Source organism: Corvus brachyrhynchos, unplaced genomic scaffold (assembly GCF_000691975.1).
Source record: "Corvus brachyrhynchos isolate BGI_N302 unplaced genomic scaffold, ASM69197v1 scaffold346, whole genome shotgun sequence".
Classification (NCBI taxonomy): Eukaryota; Metazoa; Chordata; class Aves; order Passeriformes; family Corvidae; genus Corvus; species Corvus brachyrhynchos.
The window spans coordinates 1,066,559-1,089,021 of NW_008238644.1; the positions used below are offsets into that span (position 1 = coordinate 1,066,559).

A 22,463-nucleotide genomic window follows, 5' to 3' on the forward strand; every position below is an offset into this window, starting at 1 on the left:
ACACCCACGCGCATTTGTCAGATCAGGCAGTCAACCTTTCCTCCCCGTCACCTCCCCGGCAGCACGCAGTCTGCCTTGCCCTCAGCTGGCAGCACAAAGCAGATTTATACCACAGATCTACATCACAAGAGCATCACTCCCCTCACGTGTAACCTGTGCCATGCCAGCCGTGCAAGCCCCCGGGGGCCCACAAAACATCTGCCTCAACCAAGCACTCGGCTTCGACTCGCGCCAGCTTCCCACTCTGCCCGAAGTTAGCTCTGAGCTTCAGATGTGCTGCACCCTCAAGTTAATGCAGACAGCTTTGGCATAGTGCTCCTGAGGTGCTTTTCTCATGGGTGCCACCATAATGTTGTCACTGTAAAGGGGAATGGCCAAAAATTTGGATAATCCTGTTCTGCCACAGTCACGTGCAGCACATGGGGGCCGAGGGTGTGCTCTAGGCTGGGAAGACCTGAGACTGCCTTCTCCAGCTCCCAAGGAGCCTTCTGCACTCCCAGCTTATACCAGGCTGTCCTCAAATGACTCCAGCTATTGATCTCATCCTTCCTGTGTGTATACTGGACAGTGCACAAAATGCTGGGAAAAGGCCTCCTTTGACCTTCCTGGAATTGTTGCTGAATGCTTATGGTGATAATGTTTGTGGTGATACTGAGACCAGAATTGAGCTGATCACCTACGAAACCAGGAAGGAGCTGTTCTCAAAGCTCCTCACCATTTCCATTTGCTGGAGCGAGACCACATCTAGACAGTCGTCAGAGCAAAGAACTGGTCTCTGCTTTTATGTATACCTAAAGTAATGCAGAGGTAACTCCTTTTTATTTAATAGCAGCAGCAACATAAGTGGAGCTGCTGCCAATTTATACCAGTGTGGGAGGAAGAAGAATTCAATGAACTCAAATGAGATCAGAGGTCAGTGGAATTACCCCTTGATTTATATTGATGTGAGAGCAGAAACTGGTTCTGCCTCCATTGAGAAAATGCTGATAAAAAGCTTGAAAATGCAATGGCTTAGAAATTGCTAAGAAATTAATTGGTTTTATCCATCCAAATCTTTGTGTACATAAACAAAGTCTGAAGGAAAAAAACAACTCTCAAAGCAAGCTATTACCCGTTCCTTGCACGCTTTCAAAGGCTTCACGCCAGAGCAGGGACAAAGGCCACAGATCCACATTTACACGTGGGTTAACTTTTCAATCCATTTTTTCATTTCAATAGAAATAATAAATCACCTTATCCAGGAGAAAGAAGCAGCTTGACACAAAACATACGGTGCTAGGCTATTTTTATAGCACACCTAAGACGTATAGGGATTCATTTATTTACTCAGCTATTTAAAAGTGGCTACTCTTACTCATTCTCTGGACAGCTAAATGCCAGGTTGCTAAGTTACTGTTACTTGACATCATCTCCTCCCCAACGTGTTCCCACATTTGACAGGTTCACATGATTTACTAGGCCAGTCAGCTCGTTATTCACTTGTCCAATGACATCTAGATAATCATTTTAAATTCACATCATGTCCTCCCCAGCAAGCCCCCAGACTCCACATGAAAATATTTAAACTACCCGTCAGCTACTAAGTGTATTTGTAACCACACTGGACAGCGTACCTGTATTTTTCAAATTACAATTATTATAATTAGGTTTAGCATCATTCTTCAATGTTGGTTTGTATTTTAGAAGAGAAAACAATTATTGAGGGGCAAATAATGGGCAGTATCTGTTACAGTCTAATTTTGCTATGTGAACAGCTCACTTCAGCTGCGGGTGAGATATTAAATCTGTTAGTGCTTTCAACTGGCATGAGGAACGTGATTCTACACATAATTTGCAGAGTCAAGGGCATTTTCACCTGCTGATCAATTTACATATTCTCCAATGTCATTAGACAGGAGCTAGTCATCAGAAGATGACCATACAAATTACAGACTTTGCTCATTTAACTCCAGTCATTTTTACACTTACTACAATCTGAACTATATTTGGGATCTGTTTTGCTTCCAGACTAGACAGCTTCTAATTAGTATCACAGCTGTCCACATAACATCAGAAGTCCATCTAGTTACTTGAAGCCTTCCTACAGTGAATATGCACGTACAAGAATTCTTTTGTTCCTCTAAGCAGGGACGGATTTCCAGACAGCAGTGCCTGCCCAGATGGTTACGACACAGCCGTGAAAGCTGCAGTGCACAGACCAGGGCCTGGCTGCTGCTGGATTATGTCCAATGGATTGCCTGAACACCCAGCCCAAACGTCCAATTTACACTGCGAGTCCTCCAGAAAATTTAGTTAAATAACATTTCCTTTCTCCCCTGTGCAATGTTGTGTGCCTATCAACTCTTTAGCCAGAGGTAAACCAACGCTAAGGAAGGTCCCTTCTGTGCTCTCCACAGATAGGAAAAGGATCACTGCTTGTTCACCCTCAGTGTCACCTACACACCCCCTTTGCCTGGGCCAGCATATGGTTCACATCACATGCAGTGACAGCAAGGCACACTGATGTAAAGCACTGGTACAAGTGGCACAAGTAACAGCTTTGGAGACTGGTTTTAAATGTCAGCTCTCCCGCCCCATCTGCACTTTGGATCACAACATTTCAATGAACTCATTTTTCAATGGATGTACATAGCAAGTGACAACTTAATTTAAATCCATATTAATAAAATGTGAGTTACACACACATATTTTTAATTGCCTGTCTTCCATATTCCACACTTTCAAAACCATTGCATTGGCTTGGAAAAAAAAAAAAAAACCCAAACATTTTGGAACAGAAGAACGTGTTGACCACCAGGTACTTTCCTTTATCATTCAGTTTGGTATTAGCAACTTGTATTAAATGCAATCTGTGCTATCACTACTGTTTGGCCTCAGTTATATAAGACATGATGATGATGATTATTATTACTATTATTTATTATTATTTTTCACAACCATCTCAGCCATTCTGGTTAGAAAAGTAAAATCAACAGGAGACTGGTCTGCCATTAACCTTTGGCTGTAGTATTGGGAGCAGTCCTTAAAGCATTTACACAAGATGACATAAGTAGCTAAGTGTTTCAGGAAATCTAAAGGACTGTGAAATTTTGTCTCTGAAGACTCAGGGGTCTGAATGGAGTCAAGACCTTTCCCCTCACTCAGTTGAAAATTTTAGAATATAAATTCAATTAAACCTTTTTTTTCCAAGATGGAAAAAAAAAATAATAAGACAGATTAGGAATTAGAATCCCCTACAATTACAGAAACCATTAATCAAGTTCAGTTTGAAAAAAGAGTGGTGTAAAATCAGAGGTCACAGATCTTTGCAGGAGTACCTCTTCCTTGTAAAGCCTAGCAAAGAAACCCTTGAGAGTTACTGTGTCTTTCTGAGGGATGGAACTGAATTAAATCACTAAATTCCCCAACTTGAAAAGCCAAAACGAATCAGAAACAAAAACAGAAAAAAAGGCAAACTTCAAGGTATGCATTGGTCCAAGGGAGGGAAGCTGGCAGGCAGAGCACCCTTCCCCAGCCCTTTAGGGAGCATAGCTTGGCAGCAGACATGGCCCAGAGCAGAAACTGCCAGGGGTTGCCAGTGGTCTGGAGGGGCAAAATGCACAATTACAGCCCAGCTGTCCACCTTTGGGGCTTGACTCTCTTGGAATCCTTTGTGTTTACCTCTGTAACACCCCTGACAGGACAGAAATGTGAATAACCTGGTTTTTTTACCGAGGGAGCTGAGACCCATACTCCCAAAAGTTAATCAGAGCCTATGTAAATGCCCCTGAAAGGCCAAAAAGTACCTGTCAGGGCTGGAAACTTAATCTAGATTCTCAAAGTGCAAATTTCTGCTGAAATCAAGGGTCATTCTTTCATGTGGAGCAGCCAACCTTAATCTTCTGACATGGGGTTTCCATGGGGAGCCCAAAGACTGGATTTTGACCACTGCTGGGCATCACATTCCCTTACTTATTTTCTCTCCATTGCCTGTCAAGTAGAATATGATACCCTGCATGCAGTGAAAACACATTTCCTGCTAGCTTGTTCTGCAGCATAAATTTGAGAAGAACAAAGTAAAACTCTGACAAAACCCAGGTACCTCTACTGCCAGGTGTGCTTCAGCACCACACGCAGTTGGAATCCTGAGCTGCTGCCCTGAGGGCCTCCAGCTGGGGCTGGGGTCTGCTGGGTCTTTCTGGGCAGTCCCACAGCAGCTCTGTGGTTGCTGTGCTCACCCAGGCAGGGCTGTGCAGCCCAGTGCAGGCAGGTTCCCAAAGGCTGCAGGCAGCCTGTGGCTACCCAGAACAGCCCAACTCTGCCCCAAGGGCACAGAGACCCCGTGAGGCAGCACCAAACCACCCTCCTGCACATGGGAGGGAGAACAACCCCAGGGGAACCACGGCTGAGGTCCACGTGCCAAGACTGCATCTGCACCCCATCACAGGTGTCACGTGCTCAAGGTGCCTTCTGGCTATGCCAGTGGCTCTGGTGGACAGGTTTATTCCAGGCTGGGCACAGGGGATGCCTCTGGGCACCTGCAGCTTTAGTCCAGGACGATCTGCTGGTTTGTATCCCTTCTTCCCATGCCCATTACATGTCTTGTGAGAGAGATCCCCAGGGACATGGAAACCTGCTAAATTCCTGCTCTCTGCACCCCAAGAGTGCCCCAAGTTCAGTGGCCCACCGGTGGCAGGAGCGGGGATTCTGCAGTTCATCTCCATCCTCCAAAGGCAACAGAAAGTCCTGCTCCAATCTCAACAGGTTTCAAAAGGAAGCCCAGCATATTGTGCTTGTTTGTTGACTCAAATTACAGTCATGGGGTAGGAAATAGGGTCACCACTCTTGATTAGAAAAAAGACATTTCTGTTTCCTGTGATTAATGCGCACTGTTCCCACATTAAAACTGTCACCTGGATGATTGATCCCTGAAATTCACCACATCACATTTTCTTTTGATGCTGTTTACTGAAAACAACTGTTTTCCCCAGCCAACAAGTCATTCATTCCAAATATAGTAATGAACCTAACTGAAATATATAAAGAGGGGAAGAAGACACTGAAAATGTACCAAGTATCTTGCACAGCCTTTCAACATTTCCTTTGCTTTTGCTCCCTTAGTGTTCTGTAGGTAATAAATCTCTGCTCACTTTGAAGGTTGAAAGTAAATGTTATTTATTTCCTTGCATTCATTGCTCCTGTGTGCTTATGCAGGATCTTCTCCCTTACTGCAGGTCTGCATGAGCATGCCTGCCTGCTGCCTCAACACACTTATGCCAACCCATAAGGACATCTAGAGCAGCCCAAGATAATGTGTGTTCACAAAGCAGGAGCAAGGTTTCCAAACTATTTAACTCCAAATTGCAGTGAATAGTGAGAAGCTTATTTTACTTTAAAAGGAAGAGTAAGTGTTTGCAAGCAAGTTGGCATGACTGTTACACATGATTTCAGGTCTGGGAAAGTCTGCAGCACTACCTCCCAGTTACAAGGATATGGCTGGCACAAATTCCCACTGAAATTTTATCCCTTCTACATCTAAAACCAGCAGGCTGGCTGGCAATCCCAGGGAGGTAGCTCTGATAGATGGGAAACTCAACCCATGAGGACAGAAACCTAAATCTGAGAGAGGGACTGGTGGGTTGCAAAACTGCCCCCAGGCAAATCTCACTGCCAACAGGGAACCCCAAAGTTGGGGTGTCTGAAGAAAAGCCCATCTTACACCTGAAGTAAGGCATATAACTTGTGCACACTCCCTTTTTATTACATGATCTTGTTGCAATTAAGCCATTCTCAGTTTGGAGTTGCAATTTTCTGTATTCAATCACTGACCAAAGACCACAGAAAAAACGTCTGTAAGTCTTTAACAAAACCATGAATGATGAGCAATTGTAGTCTGGGGGAAGGAAGTAGACTGTAGGTCAGTTTGTGAGTGAGAGAATTAAGGCAACTCTACCTCAGGGTAGGAGAGAAACGTGTCCTGGATAGACTCAGAGACTGAGAGCTTGAAAAGAGCAGGAACATGTGTAAATCCTGACTCAAACAAGCTGGCAGATGCAGAGTATTAGGTGAACTGATCTTAATAAGGAGCACCCTGGGCCTACCCCTTGTCTGTGTCTCTTAATACAGACCCATTGATATGTTATTATTTAACTACAGTGTTAAAGACAGCCCTATAAGCCCTCTCCTTGGAAGATGAAAATAACAGCACTACAATTATACAGGAGATAAAAAAGCAAAGGGTATTACTTACCCGCAGTATTTCTTCCACACAGCTGGAATCATTGGGAAGGGCAACCTAGGTTTAAAGAAAAAAAAGAAATGTTTAGTCAGGTGCTGGATGCAAAGTTCAGTGACTACAACCACACAGGTGAACAGCTAACAAGCAACTGCCTCTGTTTGAAGACTGCTGTATCCATGCTTGCTGCCTACCAAATTTTCCAGTTCAGATCAACATAAATCATCAGCAGGACCCATTTTGTCAAAAGTTGTTTTTTTTCTTCCACGCTGCTTTGTGTTACTAACGACAGTTTTGAAGCAATAAAGTACTCTGATTTCCTCACAGTTGAGAACTGGCAGTGGAATTGCCTGAAACTTCTGTAATTGAAGAAGATCCCACTGTTACTCCTATCGGCAGCCTTCAGAGAGAGGGCGAGGTTTGGTTTAACTTGCCACATGCTGCAGCGAAGGACAGAGGTGATAGCAGTTAGGAGAAAGCTGTTATCATCAACTATCTTATCCTACAGCTTAATAGGCTAACAGCCCAGAGAGCTCTTAAAACTTAAATACATACTGTAGTAAAATACTGGTTGGACTATAAGGGTGGTTGCTGATTTTGTTGTCCCTCACTCCATCAGCCTGTTGCAGGTTCCGTGTCCTCTGCAGCCTGCACAGCACACAGGTATCCACCTCAAGAGGCCTGACAGCTGCTCCTTCTCCCCTCAGAAAGACGATATTTACCTCTGCACCCAAGCACACCCACGCACACACACGATGATGCTGCTAAAATATTCCAATTGAAAATACTTGTTAAATGGTACTTACAGCATCTGCCACAATCCCTCATTCCAAGGATACGAAAGAGCACAAAATCTTTAAACTGTGAACAATTACAGAAACAACAGGCAGATGTGACCTGTATATACAACCATTCTGTGGCACTTGTAAGTAGCTATGGTGGCTTTTATCACAGGGTAAAGCAGGAGAGGAAGAGACAATATTCAGGAAGGTACCAAAGCACAGGTAAGTCCTCTGTGCCATAAATATTCAGTGAGACTTTTCTGCCTGATTCTTCTACCTTATTGCCCTTAGTAACTAGTTTGGTGAAAGATACTCATGACTAAACTTAATCCCTGTCATCCTAATCTGCTATAGAGCTTGACCAAAAGCAGCGACCATGGCCTTCTGCCTGCATTTCAGCCAGCACTAAGCTTCAAGAATAAATCCACACAGCTACAAAAGTCAAAGACCACAGAGACCTCTTAGATCACCAAGCTCATGCTCTGTTAATGTAGCACATTTTCCCCGTATCTTCTAGTACCCTTCCGTTAATAAAATTTGGAGTGTTGTAAACTACTTGGTACTTTCTTTAAAATGGTTAAAATTTTGTTTTCAGTGTCACCTCAGCTTTTTTGTAGAGCTCTTCCTACTACTGGAAGTAATTCATTACTTCCCTTCACATTTACACTATACAGAGACATGCAGAATTATACTCCATTTTTCTCAAATGCTGCATTTTCAACTTTTTACCTTCCTTCCTGATAAACAAGATTTTCCTCCCCTTTGGCTTATTTCATCACTGCTCTCTGAATGCCCAACAGTTCACCAGTATCTTGGTAAAGGATTACACAAGTGAATATGACGACACCACAGGGGTATTAGTGATTTTTATCTATTAAAGATTATAATTTTCCACAATATCACTTTAAAACTGCCAAACAACCAAAAAAAGAGCCTTACCTCTTGTCCCCAGTTTCTACTCAGCTCAAATTACCTAACAAGCCTGGCTCAGAACTGCCGGTGGGTGGTCAGCATGAACTGCAACAGGCATGCAGTCCATCCTTACACCACAGGACTTGGACTTCATGAGACTTCCTTCATCTCCCTCCTTTTCACTTAAATCACTATTTTCCCTCTCAATACCTTTTAAGTTCTCTGCTAATCTGTTTTCCATTCCTCAGACCAGCTCCCCATTCAGTGAGAAATATGGTTAATCAAAAGGTTAGCAAGCAGGGGTATTACTGCACCGTGCAGTGGGACAGAACATGTGTCTCTAATACACGCCTCATTTTTCTCGTTGAAAAACTAATACGTTGGAATATGAGAAAACAAAACAAATAGTCCCCCAAAAGCTTACAGTGTACACATCAACCACAAAATTTCTCACCACAGAAACAGGAGCAGCCCAAAATCCAGCTCAGTGAGTCAGACTAGGAAGAGTGAGAGCAGCAGAGGTACAGAAGCTCTCTTTATTTAACACCCTTCCCTGCCATTACACATGCCAGCTGTAATGGTTAGCCAAAGTACCACATGTATTTCTTTGTTTAGAGAAGTGATGACTGTGTCCCAATACAGGACATGTATGTTCTTAGTTGTCTCACAGTCCTCTCCCAGTTCACAGTCCTGTTTATGTTACTTCAGAACTAATGATGATAATAACAATAAACATACCATTTTACTTTTAATGAAGCCCACTATATATTATGCAACCGCAACCAGCTTCTGCTGGCAGCACTTGCTAATAACTTTAAATGCTCATGCATCAATTTAATTGTGTTAATGGCAAAGAAGATTTTAATGGCTTGACAGAACTTTTGTTCCCTTTGGCACTGCTTTGTTTTCAATCACTGGTATTAAAGCACTGCAAGATGTCAAAGTGCTGTGATTGTCATATAGGGAGATCCAAGTAGGAGCAAGCACAAAGAGGAAAACATTTAGATTGATGCAAACATTAAAAGAATAATTATTACAACATGGCTATCAGAGAGAAGATCAATGTAAGAGTCTTTCAGTACATTACTATTAATGGATTTCTAAAGAAATGAGACCATTTTTCTAAATTCATGCTGCAGTTGCACATTCTAAGAGACTTGAAAGGCACAGATCTATTAGAAATTTAGTCTGTCTTGGAAAAAAAAAAAGAAAGAACAACCTCTCAACCTTTCAAAGTGTGAATTAAAAATTGCGAGTTTAATTGTCCATAAACACTCGCGTTCAGCTAACAAGTGTGAGCGGGCCCACATGGCACACCATGGCATCCAAGCAGAGATTCACTGGGACAGAATGAAACTGAGCAGATACAATATTCATCACTTTCTCAAGTGCTAGCGCTACAGCAAATTGTTATTAGAATTGCCATTAATAAATTGCCACGTTCCTCCTGTAGTTTAGCCAAGATTGGACATTCATCCCATACTACTACTTCCCTAATCTAATAAAAATCAAGCATTTTAGGACCCATTAAGTGATTCTCCATCCCCTCTCTCTCCTCTTCAGCTTTCGTCACTAATCAGAGTCTAAAAAGGAGGGCACAGCTTGCACTTGTGCATGCTTTTGGTGCTTTTCTTCCTTTGTGAGCAGCATGGTCTAACTCAGCTGAAAGGGCAGATTCCAGGAATTCGGCTTCTGCAAGACCGAGTGGTTGCAATTCACATCATGAGCTCTTCTCTCGGCTGGCAGTACATTCACAAACCCCACAGTGAAGAACAGTGAATGCTACACAAGCTGCAGACTGACGTCCTGAGGTAATAAAACTTCAATCAAAGCAAGAAGATTTCACAACAGCAACATGCTACACTGAACTCATCTTCCAATTTCCTTTAATCTGGCAAAACTCTTTTGCATCAAAAAGCTTCATGTTTACTTTTAAATATTGCTTGCTAAAACAAAAGTGAAAAGAGAAAAGGAAAGGTCAGATGGTCAAAATATTCCACCTAATACAAGCCAGTATTCTACAGTTTTCTTCACTTTTTGGTCTCACAGGAGAGAGGAGAGAGCTTAAATGATGTGGAACCAAAGGTTTAATGTATGGCTTGGGTGGCTCAGTGCTGAAGTTTAAAGGGAGGGAAGGAGGGCAGAAATCTAAGAGTGAGGGAACAGTAGCCTTTAATGTTATACAGATCAAATGACATTGGGTGAATGATTACAGTATCTGATGAGTCACGTTGGTCTAACCTTCCATTTATTCATTCTAAAGTTCCTTGACTACTCTTACCTCCTGGACAATTTTTAACCTGCATGAGATCAGATTTTGTTTTCGTGGCACAGAAATATCATACAAAGACTCTTTTCCCTGTAATTTACATCCAATAGCAGACATTTCTCAGAAATGTTAGCAACACAATCTTCCAACAGACTTGTGAGAATAGTTCTGAAAATTCAAATGTAGTGCCATAAAGCAGAAATACAGCATGAATAATGTCTTTGCCGGAATTGACCGACTACATTTTCATCTGGATAAACTGTTCATGAACAATCCCCCCGGTTTTATTGACACGCAATTGGCATTCAACAAGTAATCTCTTCTTCCTATCTTTGTTTTACTGAATAGATAAGTGTAGCATGTAAAATGAATGTAGGAGCCCACTCATTTCTTGCACATGAGCACCTGTGTGCTTATACATCAAGAGCTCAGCTTTCCTTGTCATCTCCTTTATCAAGGAATCCATTTTGACTCTGGGGAAATGAAACTCATGCTACTGTTTACTCCTTCAAACACAAATTGATTTTTCACTTGCCACCATAAAAAGATCCAGTGCATGAGCCTTGATTGATCATTTCCAGTGTGCACCACACAGTGATAAGAGGAAAACACTTAGAAAACCAGAAAGAGCAAAACGAGGACAGTCAGCACAAGCCTTGTCCTCTGAGTGCCTTCACTGGAAATGCCTGATCATTTCCAGTGTGCACCACACAGTGATAAGAGGAAAACACTTAGAAAACCAGAAAGAGCAAAACGAGGACAGTCAGCACAAGCCTTGTCCTCTGAGTGCCAGGCTTCCCATTAACAGAGAATGCTTGGTTTTTCTGATTTTTTGTGATTAATATGAGAGGGAAATGGATGGGGCAGTACTACAAATAGCAGAGTTTCCAGATACAACACATTGGACTCGATGATCTTTGAACATCCTTCCAAACCTATATGATTCTTGCTATATGCTCATTACGAATCTAAGAACATGCAATACTTCACCTGCATGTGGAGCACGCACCCATGTCCTTCCATCACCATCTCTCCTTTGACTGCCATCAGTATTTTCTTGCATACTCAGGCTTCATTTCCCCACTTTAGTTGCTCCCAACGTTCCCCTCAGCTGCCATCTGACTACACATTTCTTCTTCTGAGAAGATTGTTCCACATTTACTTCAAGTAAAGTTCACACCGCTGCTCAGAGCCCCCTGTTCAAACCTCCTTGGATTGTTTCACAGCTCATGATTCTGTTTCCTATCTCAATACTGTGTCCAAAAAGTGTCACTCGTGTTAAAGACACCTGGAACAGATGCCAACTAATCTCACTAGCTGGGAGGCTCTTGGCCCTTCCCTTACTAACTTTAGTGCAAATGTGTCAGAATGGGAGCAGCAAAAGAGCAAGGAATGAATATTGCAACCTGATGGTAGTTTTTTTCTGGTGTATTTGATATTTGTGGAGATAACACCAACATACTTTAGGGCTGTATGTTTGCATTTTGGAGGAAACTGAATGAAGTCAAACATGGTGGTATTAAAAAAAACAAACCCAAAATTGCTCCCTTGGTATTCAAATACATACATGTGTTTTTCACAGGCTTATTCATTTTCAAGGGAGCCATTTGTGGCTCCTAAATAATGTATATCCACTGTTTTCTTTTAGTGCCTCCACCATCCTGGAACCAAAATACCATGAGAAGACTACATTTCCCATTATTTTAACCCCAGAAATATCTCCTGGGGCTGATTAAAATGTCTGTGGAAATATATGCTTTTTATATATATAAAAAATTGAGAAAGAAAAACTATTGCCTAAAACAAAACACAGAAAGCTGCTCCTCCCTTCTCCTTTAATACAAATACTGCAGAAGCTGTGTAAAATACGCATTTACTGGAGAACCTGAAAACACAGAATTTTAAGGAGCAAGTTAATTCATTTGTTAAGCTAAGGCAGCCTGGCCTGTAGTCAGAGCTGCGCTTCCAGTGGTGGCTACAGAAGTTTATGCCTTTTCCCCCAGGTAAAGCACCTTAGCTAGGAAAAACAACTTACTAGTGTGGTCCAAAACATGACTGAATCAGACTCACACTGATTTTAGTGGCCTTCCCAAAAAGTCTCTAGTTCAGAAGCCAAAGCTGCCCACAGTGGGTACCTTTAGTTTCATACAAAAGCCAATGATTCTTGTATGCTCCTCTCCTGTGCAGTCACACCAGGAGTGGTGACTAACCCCACACTGAAAGGGATTCAGTTTCATCTCCCTACAAAGAACTCAGCTTACAACGACCTTTTTTACCAGTCTGAGCAAATCCAACTACAAGGACAATGTTTTTTCACTGGCATTTAGTTCTGCTACAGCAACTTTTAAACCAGACTGACATGGATGTGACAATTACACTTTCCTTGCTCTTCCCACTATGTGTTGTATTTAGTCCATTTTTTTCCTTTTTCATTTCTTTGGTGTTTTCTTTTAACAACACCATTTCAGTGTTGATCGGCATAAAACAGTCTCCGTGAAAGCACAATATGCTGATGTTCAATTTAAACTCAATGGTTCACCATTATTTTCATGCAGTAAATTGCCAAACTCTAATAGGGAGGGAAGACTGATAAAGTGATCTCTCACTTCAGGGTCTCCTGAGAGTTTCTTTGTAGGTAAGGCTGCACACTTTACTGATGGAATATTTTGAATGTAGTATTTTAGACAAACACCATAGTGATAATACCAGAGTATCTGATATTGTCAGTATTAAGCCAGGCCCCAACAAAAGTGGCTTTTGCAGTACTTAATTTATGACCAAAACACTGGATTGCATAAAGACTCTTACAATCATTTAATACTGACAAAGAGTACGGAAATTTGGAATGTCAAACTTATTTTTCTTCCTTCCTCTCTTTCTGTTCCTCTTTCTCTAATAACTTCCAAGTACTTATTTACCTACATAAAATACATACATTTTCTTACGTGCCTTGGCATTTTCACCTTATTCTGGAAGACGTTACCTTATACATTTCCACTAAAGTGATGATAAAAGGCACCCTGACCTAAAATGCCACCGTGCACTTGTCCACTTGAAACATTCAAGCCTGACTAACAGACTGTGCAACCCTCTGCTGCGGTGAGATATGCGGTGTGGCACAAATAATGATCAAGTGTCTCTTTCTTTTCCTCCTTTTGCCAGTGTCAATGAAATTTAACTTCTCCTAAGACAATGAAGCAGTATAAAAGGCATGAAGGGAGCTTCGCTTACAAGTCCATTTGCCCTCAGTTAGGGGAATGTAAATTAGACACTGTATTTATTCTCAGTGTAATCGTTTGAGTAGAACCTCTTGGAAATCATGCAAAATCCCTTTACTATACAGACCCGGCTGTCTAAATTTAATGTAAGTTTGAATTGGATCTCCTTTAAATCTATTTCACATTTGTGGAATGTGGTGTCTGTTCCCAGTATGTGCCACCACAAGAGCAGCATCAGACAAGAGTTGTGTAAATTCTGCTAAAATAGTAGCAAAGTCACCAGCTCAGACTGTGGCCTTTGCGACAGGACCAAAACTCCCCTGATGTCAGTGAAATTGCACCACTGTAACCTGAAGCATTATTTGACCCCGTGAATTCAGACTGTACCATTTCTTTGGAGGTTTTAAAGAGGAACCTTCTTAAATGTGTATTTACATTTGGCAGTACCTCTCCTGTGACTACACGGATACAGTGGGTGGTTGTGTTGGTTACCTGTTTCACTTCTGCTTTTTAAAGCAGGTATATGAATGTCCTCACAGAAGAATGTACTCCTGGGTATAATTTGTATGGCAGTTTGCACAGCTGCAAGGCCAGTGCTGGGACGCAAACTAATTGCTCAGAGCTTGTTTGCAAATTAGTTGTTTTCATACATCCTTCCACTACAGTCACAATGTGCAAGCCGCAACCTCAGACTGTCTTCAAAATAGAAGGCCAGAATTCAAAGGGCAAAGACCCGTTCCTGCTCTGGGGGAAACAAATGTATTTTGAAATATCTTAGGGTTTAAACACCAACTCTACTTGTTAGCGTAACTAGCCTACACAGATACATTTTTAACACAAACTTCAATCAAATTAAATTCTTATAGGAAATAAAATATATTTTCCTTTTATTAATACAAACAAAGTAGTACCATTAATGAAGATGGTTTTATTGTGATTGCATCCAAACTCAAAATACATTAAGAATCAAATCTTATGCTCATTAAATAGTAAGACATGCAATTATCCCAACTGCCACTGAATGTCATGGTCATCTACAAAAGGGGAGTGAAAATAACACTTTTTGGACAGTACAGAACTTAGAACAAGGAAAATCTGATTTTGAATGGGATCTTTATGGTCTCTCTTTTAGTTACATTTCTAATTAAAATGCTTTGATCTATTAATGCCAAGGGACACTGCTAAATGTATTCAATGCAGAAGTTGCATACTTTTCCTGAGCTCCCCAAATCTCTTAGATCTGTGTGCACTTATGCTGTGTGCAGTTAAACTGCTCACTAAAATGAAAAGATATCTAAGAATAACTCACTTCTATTAGATTTATAAATCACATTAATTAATTCTACATCTCCAGTGGTGTAGAGACCAAACTCTAATGCGAGATCTAATTAAAGAAAAGGGAAAAAAAATTGCAATTGAAACACAGAAGTAACTGTTTAGCCTCAAATTAATGAGGCGCTATGCTAAGCAAGAATGTCCATAAATCCCTAATGAGGATTTTAAACACATTAAAACTTCCTAATACAAAGTGTTTGCCTTCCTTTTATCCAATAACAAATAAGCCAATAATTTTCTGCCTCTAAATGACACTATTAACTGTCATGGCATGTTTTATTTGACAAACCCTCCATTCAAATACAGTAAAACCAATTAATTTGCCTGCTGTGAAATGTGTTTCTTGATAGCTTTTATGTGATTTTTCTTCTCAAAGAAATGTAAATAGGAAGTCAATGTAGGTGCCTGATTTTGCTTAAAAATACGAGGCAATAACTATAGATTTTCTAGTCAGTTTGCATTTCAAATGAATTGAAAGATAACCTCCATTTTCAGGTCATCAATCACATAATGGTCGCCTGATAAGTAAACAGTTACAGAGTAATAGTTTTATTACTAGGGAAACGGCCCCATATTTGAGCAGTGATAGTTGCAAAATTACCACTTTGTTCCTTTATAAATAATGGTTTGCAGTGGGGGCACTTGGCCTCTGCCACCCCTGGCACCCACCATGGGCAACACTGACAACCCTCTGGGTCCACGCCGCAATTAAACCACACGTCTTGGAAGGGTGAAGATAGTGATGTATTACATTTTTTTTTGGTCAGAAAAATCTATAGAACAAATAAAAGATAATTCTGTGGTTTCAATGGTCCCCTGGGTCCCACTTAGCAGATCTCAGCAGAGCAAAGCAAAGTGTTATGACTGCCCCACATTAAGCAGTACCTGAATCTCTGAAGCTCTTCTAAGGTTTTGCAACTGGGAGGATCAGCCTGCTAAAAAGTACATGTTACACATCAGAAACAGACTTCTGTCTGTGCCCACTACATGAACTGAAGGCAAAGCAGAGGCTAATGCCCTGCTTTATGGGCCCTAACTGAATACCAATTAATCTTTACAACATATGGACAGTCCCACCAGCTCTTGCACTGCATCATGATCACATGGAGACTGTGGTTTCTTTGCCTTAAGATGGAAACCCAACTAGAAAAAATCCCACGACACCCCACATACACACACACATACAAGGAACAAGGAATTAAATAAAACAAAGATTTACCAGTGCTGAACAGGACACAGCCACTCATTTATTTAATCATCTGTAATGGATTACCAAGCAGAACCGGGTAATTTATGTAGCATGCATGATGGCTGATTTTCAATTTGCACTGTCCTGTATGTGTTTCTTATTGAAACAAGCAAAGCAAATCTGCGACTTCACTTGTGGAGCAGGGCCAAGGCTGCCCGACATGTGAGGAGGGCTGGGGAGAAGCGGGGCTGGGATGGATCAAAAGCAGCAAAGATGCTCTGGAGCTCTGTTAGCCACTGCCCCCATCATTGAGACACACAGCCCCAAGCCCCGATTTGCTCCTTTTCCCAACAGAAATTCCTGTTACTGCTGCCACACATTTTTGCATAGTGACCTTTCTGCAGGGATGTCTGGAGAAGCAATTTATTTTTATACATTATCATCATATAAAATTATATAAGTATGTATTCAAATAAGAGAAAAATGCATTCTGCAAATATCCATATTTTGCTCCTTAACCACAATCCTATTTAATAAGATTAGGAATTGAATTGCAGCAGCTTCAAAAAGTAAATTGAAGAGACCTCTTGCCCTGCCTCAACAGTGGGAAAAACATGGTCTTTCTATACACTCTCAGCTAATAAAAATTCCCAAATTAAACTTTAAAAATATTTAAGTGAACTATCCTTGACACAGTCAAATATCAGGAAATCAATTTCAAGTTGATTGAAATCAAGCTTTTGAGCTGAAGGTACCGCATATTGTAACCTGCATTTTGCTCACTTTGCAATCCAGTGTTCCTGAAGGGTGAACTAAGCTCCAGCTCTCCCAAATGCAGCTGTCTGCATCTAATTTTGATGACAAAATGTAAATAAAAATATTTGTATTTTTGAAAAAGATCTCATATGATACCCCACATCAACAACTTTTACATCTACTTCTAAATCGAGACATTGAATTGGGCTAAGACCACCTGACATTATTTCACTTCTGACCTTTTCAACTGTCAAAGCAGACAGATTTTTATCCTACAAGATTCCAGCCAAAGCCTCAAAGGTGCAGTGCCAGAGCATTAATCCATTTCACTAGACAGTCATTGAAATTATAATTGAAAGTTCAACTTACTTTAGCATTTTATGCTGAAATACTTCTGGCAGCCCAGGGCAGAAAGTCGAAATCTGGTTTCCAATGGAGACCATTTCCAATGGTTTTTAAATGTTGGCAGTGAAATTCCTTATTGTCAAAGAGATCAGCAGATGCCAGCTTCCATTAATTTACCTTCTGTGACTGCTGCTCACTTCAGGAAGCCTTTCTTTACCTAAGGATGCTGACCTGCTGCCGAATGCCATCAGAAATGGACTAGGAAAGACACTGATTTATTAGGAGACTGGGGACATGCCAAAAAAACCCCCTACAGCAGCCAGGGCAGATCCCATCCCTCCATTTATTCTGACCAATGCCATAAGCAGAAAAACAAATCTGCATAGAAGACATGACATAGATCTGTAAAAGGTCCAAATTCCAGCTAAATAACCTGACCTATGTGCACCATGCTATAAAGAGTAACTCCAGAACCTGAAGGAACAGTAGATAGCTTTCCTCTTCACCAAAAGTTGTCATAAAGGCAAAAGGAATCTGAGATTTTGCATCTGAAAATAACATCACCATTTTAAGTAGTCAGTGGGCTGTAAATCCTTTCTTCTGGTATTCTGGAGCTGCCCAGAGGTCTCTGGCCAGGAAGTTCCATATAAAGAGCAGTTTATTATTCTTAGACTAATCTCAAAAACTATCTAAACAAGCATTTAAGTTAACTTAGAAGACATGTTTCATTAAGTCTAAACATTTTTTTTTCTTTGTTTTTGAAGTTGGGATTGACAAGTAATTCTTGACATCTTATCCAGAGGCTAAAAAGCTTCCAAGTGGGGAGCAGGAAGGGGGAAAAGGGGACATGTTCTAATACTTGTTATCCAATGATAGGTCATTTTATCAATGCTTTCAAGACTACTGTTGTATTTGCTCTATAAATTCTACTGTCTTTATCTACACAAGGCCCCTTAAATCCTGAGTGCCAGGATACGAACCCATTACTTCAAAGCACCGAGAAATAATTCTGCAGCAATACATGAGCAGTGGGAAGAAGACAGCCCTGCAGACCACATTTACTGGGGGTGTGCTGGGTCTCCTTGAGGAACAGTGATCTCAGCTCTCAAAGTCACACCATTAAGGCAATGAGAAAACAGACCAGGGCAATGCAAATCTCACAGAGGGCATCAGAGACAAATACCAGAATTGCAAGATACCTTTGGGACATCAGCAGTGACATTAGCAAACCTCCTGTACCCTTGGTGAGGGTGACTTGGCACTTCCTGCTTCAGCACCTTTAATTACTTTGCTGTTGCCAGCCTATATGAGGTGTCTCCTACCCTGCATGTGGATGTTCGTGCATGTAACTGAGTGTGTATTTCTCTCTCCCTTTCCTCCCCCATTGATCCCAATGGCAAAGATCACCTATGGCTCTCTGGACTGCTGCTAGAGTTACTTCACACACACAGTGTGATGCTCCTGCAGCACTCTGCGTCCAGGTCCTGGATGCCACACAAGTAGCAACTGCTCTCTGGATCCCTGTCTGGGCTTACCTATTTTCCTGCACTGCACTCAATCCACAAATTGTCAATGACCCAATGCACAACTCCTGTGCCTGCAACAGAATCAGGACACAAGTGCTTTAACACTCAGCTTTCAATGAAAACAGTTAATTTCAAGCAGTTTTATTTCACAAAATTATTCTAACAAAATTTATTACAGTAAGAGATAAAAGAATTTTGAAGCCACAAAGAGATTTCAGGAGTTTTCATTTTGCTAGATGTGTACTGCAGTTTTGGGCAAGTTAATTAACTCTGCATTTCGATGTTTAGGCATCCGTAGAAACAAAAAAAGCAACAGATAACTTGCCATCACCTAGGTGTAGCAGGAAACAGTGGTTTGGAGATCCTCAGCAGGATGGTGTCACATAGGAGTGACATATATACACAAAGCTGTATACAACTGGAGATTCCTGACTGCTGTAAATGTCAATCCTCAATAAATGGTTTGACCTTTTTTATCTATTATTTCCATTTTATAACTGAAATCAGGTCTGACACACTGAACATTTCAGGGGAATAAATGCAGCTTGGGGATGACTTTCAGTCTCGTGTCTCACATCACACCCTTGAAATGCATGATCTCCCCAGAAATACAATGCTGTCTTGGTACTTAAGCCCCAAGGACCTCCAGCATCCGTTTGCTGGCTGACCTAACAAGCCAATGAGCCCATTATCAGCATGTCTCTGTAAGCCAACGAGGTTTCTTTTAGTGGAACTGCTTAAAGCACATAGCAGCTTGATCTTAGAGAAGTTATTCTTTAGGCACTTAATTGAGATATTCCATGAGCAGAGTCACCTTCTGGGTGAACCCACTTCTGCACTGACTACAGAGAGAGGCCAGGGTCATCACTGTGCTTAACTGGGGAGTCTCAGCTAAAGACTGAAAGTTAGGTGAATTAAATATGGATCACAAGCCCCACAACTGCAGCAGGCTCATGTGCCAGGCTGAACTTGCAGTGTAGAAATGGAAACAGATGGGGAAAAATTTCCCCATCAGACAGTGACTTGGAGATCTGAATGCAAGATTGACACTCACGTTAAGCCACACAATGAGCAATTTGTTGCCTAATGATAATTTTGAATTGGAGGGTGGAAGGGGAATTGCTTTGATTTGGACTTAAAACAACATTTTAAACCCCTTACAGAAAGATGAAATTTTGAAATTATTTGATGATTTAAAACAACCAAAATGGAGGGGTTTCCTACTGGTTTCAACCTGTTAAACCATTTTCATGAAGGAAACAAAACAAAATAATGGCAGGAGCTCCAGAAAGAAACAACACAGAATTTGTTTTAGTAAATAAAAAAGCCAATTAAGAAAATGCCTAAATGTCTGATCCTGATTGTCACAAGTTCCTAGAATTTTTAAAACCCAATAAAATAAAACAATATTAAAAGAAGTGGCAGCACTGCTAAATTTGATCTTCCACTATACAAACTGTGTCCCCCAAGTTGCAGAGCTGCAAGGCTCAATTTCAGGCTTTCCTCACCAACAACTTTGCCAGTGGGATAACAGAAAATCCAGTTTCCCTTCCACATACAACTCAGTTTATTAAAATCACAGCATTGTTGCAGGGCTAACTGTGTGGGTGGTGTTTTGACACAAATGCTTCTGTTTGTGTGCAACCAGTAAGCTCAACAAAATGAAATAGAAGAAACTCTCAGAAATTATTGAATTGCCAGATTTTTCTCATTGGCTTTTCCAGAGAACAGCCCTGCTTTAACTGGATGAAGAGAAAAAGCTGTTGTGTCTGAAATGGCCAGAAGAGAGAAAAAGCTGGCAGAATGATGTCTTCCTAGGTGAGCATAGTCCAAGACTTAATTCCATGTGTCAGCTCAGGATAACACACAGTCATACGCACATGATCTCATCAGCCCTTCAGCAGAGAGGATTTTACTTGATGTTTGCTAATATTATTTTAGATACTTTCTTAATATGCTTGCAGAACACACAAACAAGGAAAAAATGCCATGTAAACCTCCATCTAGATACCACTTAAAGGGATATGCAATCATTATAATCAGAGTAACTGCAGCATTATTAATTATGACAGGGAAAACAAGGAAAAGACAATCAACCAGTAGGAATTCCATGTGTTGGCAGAAGCACTCACTGTCTATCATCGCTGTTCACATCTCTCCCAATTCTATCTGCACCCCCATGTTTATACATGAGCACCACCTGGGCCAGCAGCATACCCAACACATACCAGCTCTGTTATTCAACAAAACAGGGTGAAAAACCTTCCTGCTGCCACCCCTGCCCTGCCACCACGAGCTCCTCGGAGGGCTCGTGTCTGTCCACCGTCCTGCTGGCCTCCAGCAGCCAGGCAGGTCAGACATGTGTTGGTTCCTGGTGTAGCAGTGGGTTATGTTTTGCAAAAAGGCATTCCAGAGCTTTGTACCGACTCAAAGGGAATTCAGGGTCAGTTACTAGATCACTTCACATTTCTTGAGATACCGTAGGCATTTCCAGTGCTCCTGCCCTGAATGTCTCTCTGCAGGGACCCCAGGCAGGGGTTCCCCAGCAGCCTCAGGGCAAACCTGACCTGGTTTCTCTTGCCTTCCCCAGCTCCATCAGGGTTCACTGGTGCAGCAGCACAACCTGAGCTGCCTCACATGAGTTGCCCTTTGGCTCCCACTGGAGCAACCTGCCAGCCCTAAAATGCGTGAGCTGGACACACCAGCAAAAGGGGTCGTGCAGATTTGGAAAGTCTTCTTTTAAACAACAAAAGCTAAAAACTTAGGAGTTGATTCTCTGTTGTAACTTGACAGCTAGAAGGGAGGTAATAAAATTGTGCTGGCAGAAGTTCCCTTCTCAGAGATGGCCTGGCCAAGCTCACAGGAGCGCTGGCTGCCAGTCCCTGCTGAGCCATGTCCCCAGCATCCACAAAGAGGGGCTCCCCTGAAAATTGCCACCTCTGCCCAGAGCCTGCTCAGGCCCCCAAACACAGCCCAATGCCACCCTCAGCCTGCCCTCAGCAGGGTCAGAATAACTAACAATCACAGCTTTCTTTTCAGCCATGAAAGCAAAAACTCTGCAACATTTGACAGCAGCTTGTGCTCCCAGCTAAGCCATGAGCCTTTCCAAGCCTTAGGGAGGGACAGAGATACTTGTGGGATTTTATATATAAAGTCATACATTTGTGTAAATACTCAGATGATTTCCATATACGCCCACTAGCCACACAATGCAATAATAAATTATTTCAATAAATGGCATTATTCTAAGAAAGCAAGAAGGATAATATAATTGCACAAGGTTTAAACAGGATGTAAATCAGCGTTAAAAAAACCAAAAAACCCCAAGTTAACATGAAGCTGTTTACTCCTAGAGAATCTCCACTGCTCTAACATTTCAGCAATAGCCTCCAGTCGTGAGCGTGCTGCAGGAAGTAACAGAGAGCGGTGCAGCAGATGAAACAAAGAGGACCTAATTACCATGCGAAGCACAACATCCTTCAGATGTGATGAGAAACGTGACTGCATGAAAAACTGGTCCTGGGGAAATTTCAAAATATGACCACCCAAGCATAAAGAAGAGAGTGGTGAAAACCAGAAAAATTGCAACATGAGGGTATAGTATTTCTATACAAAGAATATCAGTTTAAAAACATTTACATACAGATACTGTGCATATACACACATCCATATGCACACAGACCAATACAAGGAACTGTGTGATTGTAGACGAAAGCTATAAACATATAAAAGCTTTCTAACCACATGCTACATATTAATCAAAAAATCACATAAATTCTTCCTATGTTGATCCATGGAGATTCTTGACAGAGAAGCAAACAAACAGCCAAATGAATGAAAAACAACCAAGCAGCCTGACAATCCAGCACTATCCTTCCATTTTCATCATATTTTATCATTTAATATTCATTTTTTCC

At 41.4% G+C, this 22,463-nt stretch overlaps 1 protein-coding gene across 9 annotated transcripts in view; it reads right to left on the bottom strand.

Annotated features, from left to right (window-relative positions):
• AFF2 (AF4/FMR2 family member 2) overlaps positions 1-22,463 on the bottom strand; it is a 364,304-nt gene that overhangs the window by 151,700 nt on the left and 190,141 nt on the right. For all 9 annotated transcript variants that reach the window (XM_017737562.1, XM_017737554.1, XM_017737553.1 and 6 more), the window contains exon 4: positions 6,230-6,274. In XM_017737562.1, the coding sequence (XP_017593051.1) occupies positions 6,230-6,274 (45 nt within the window). The remainder of the gene's footprint in view (positions 1-6,229; positions 6,275-22,463) is intronic.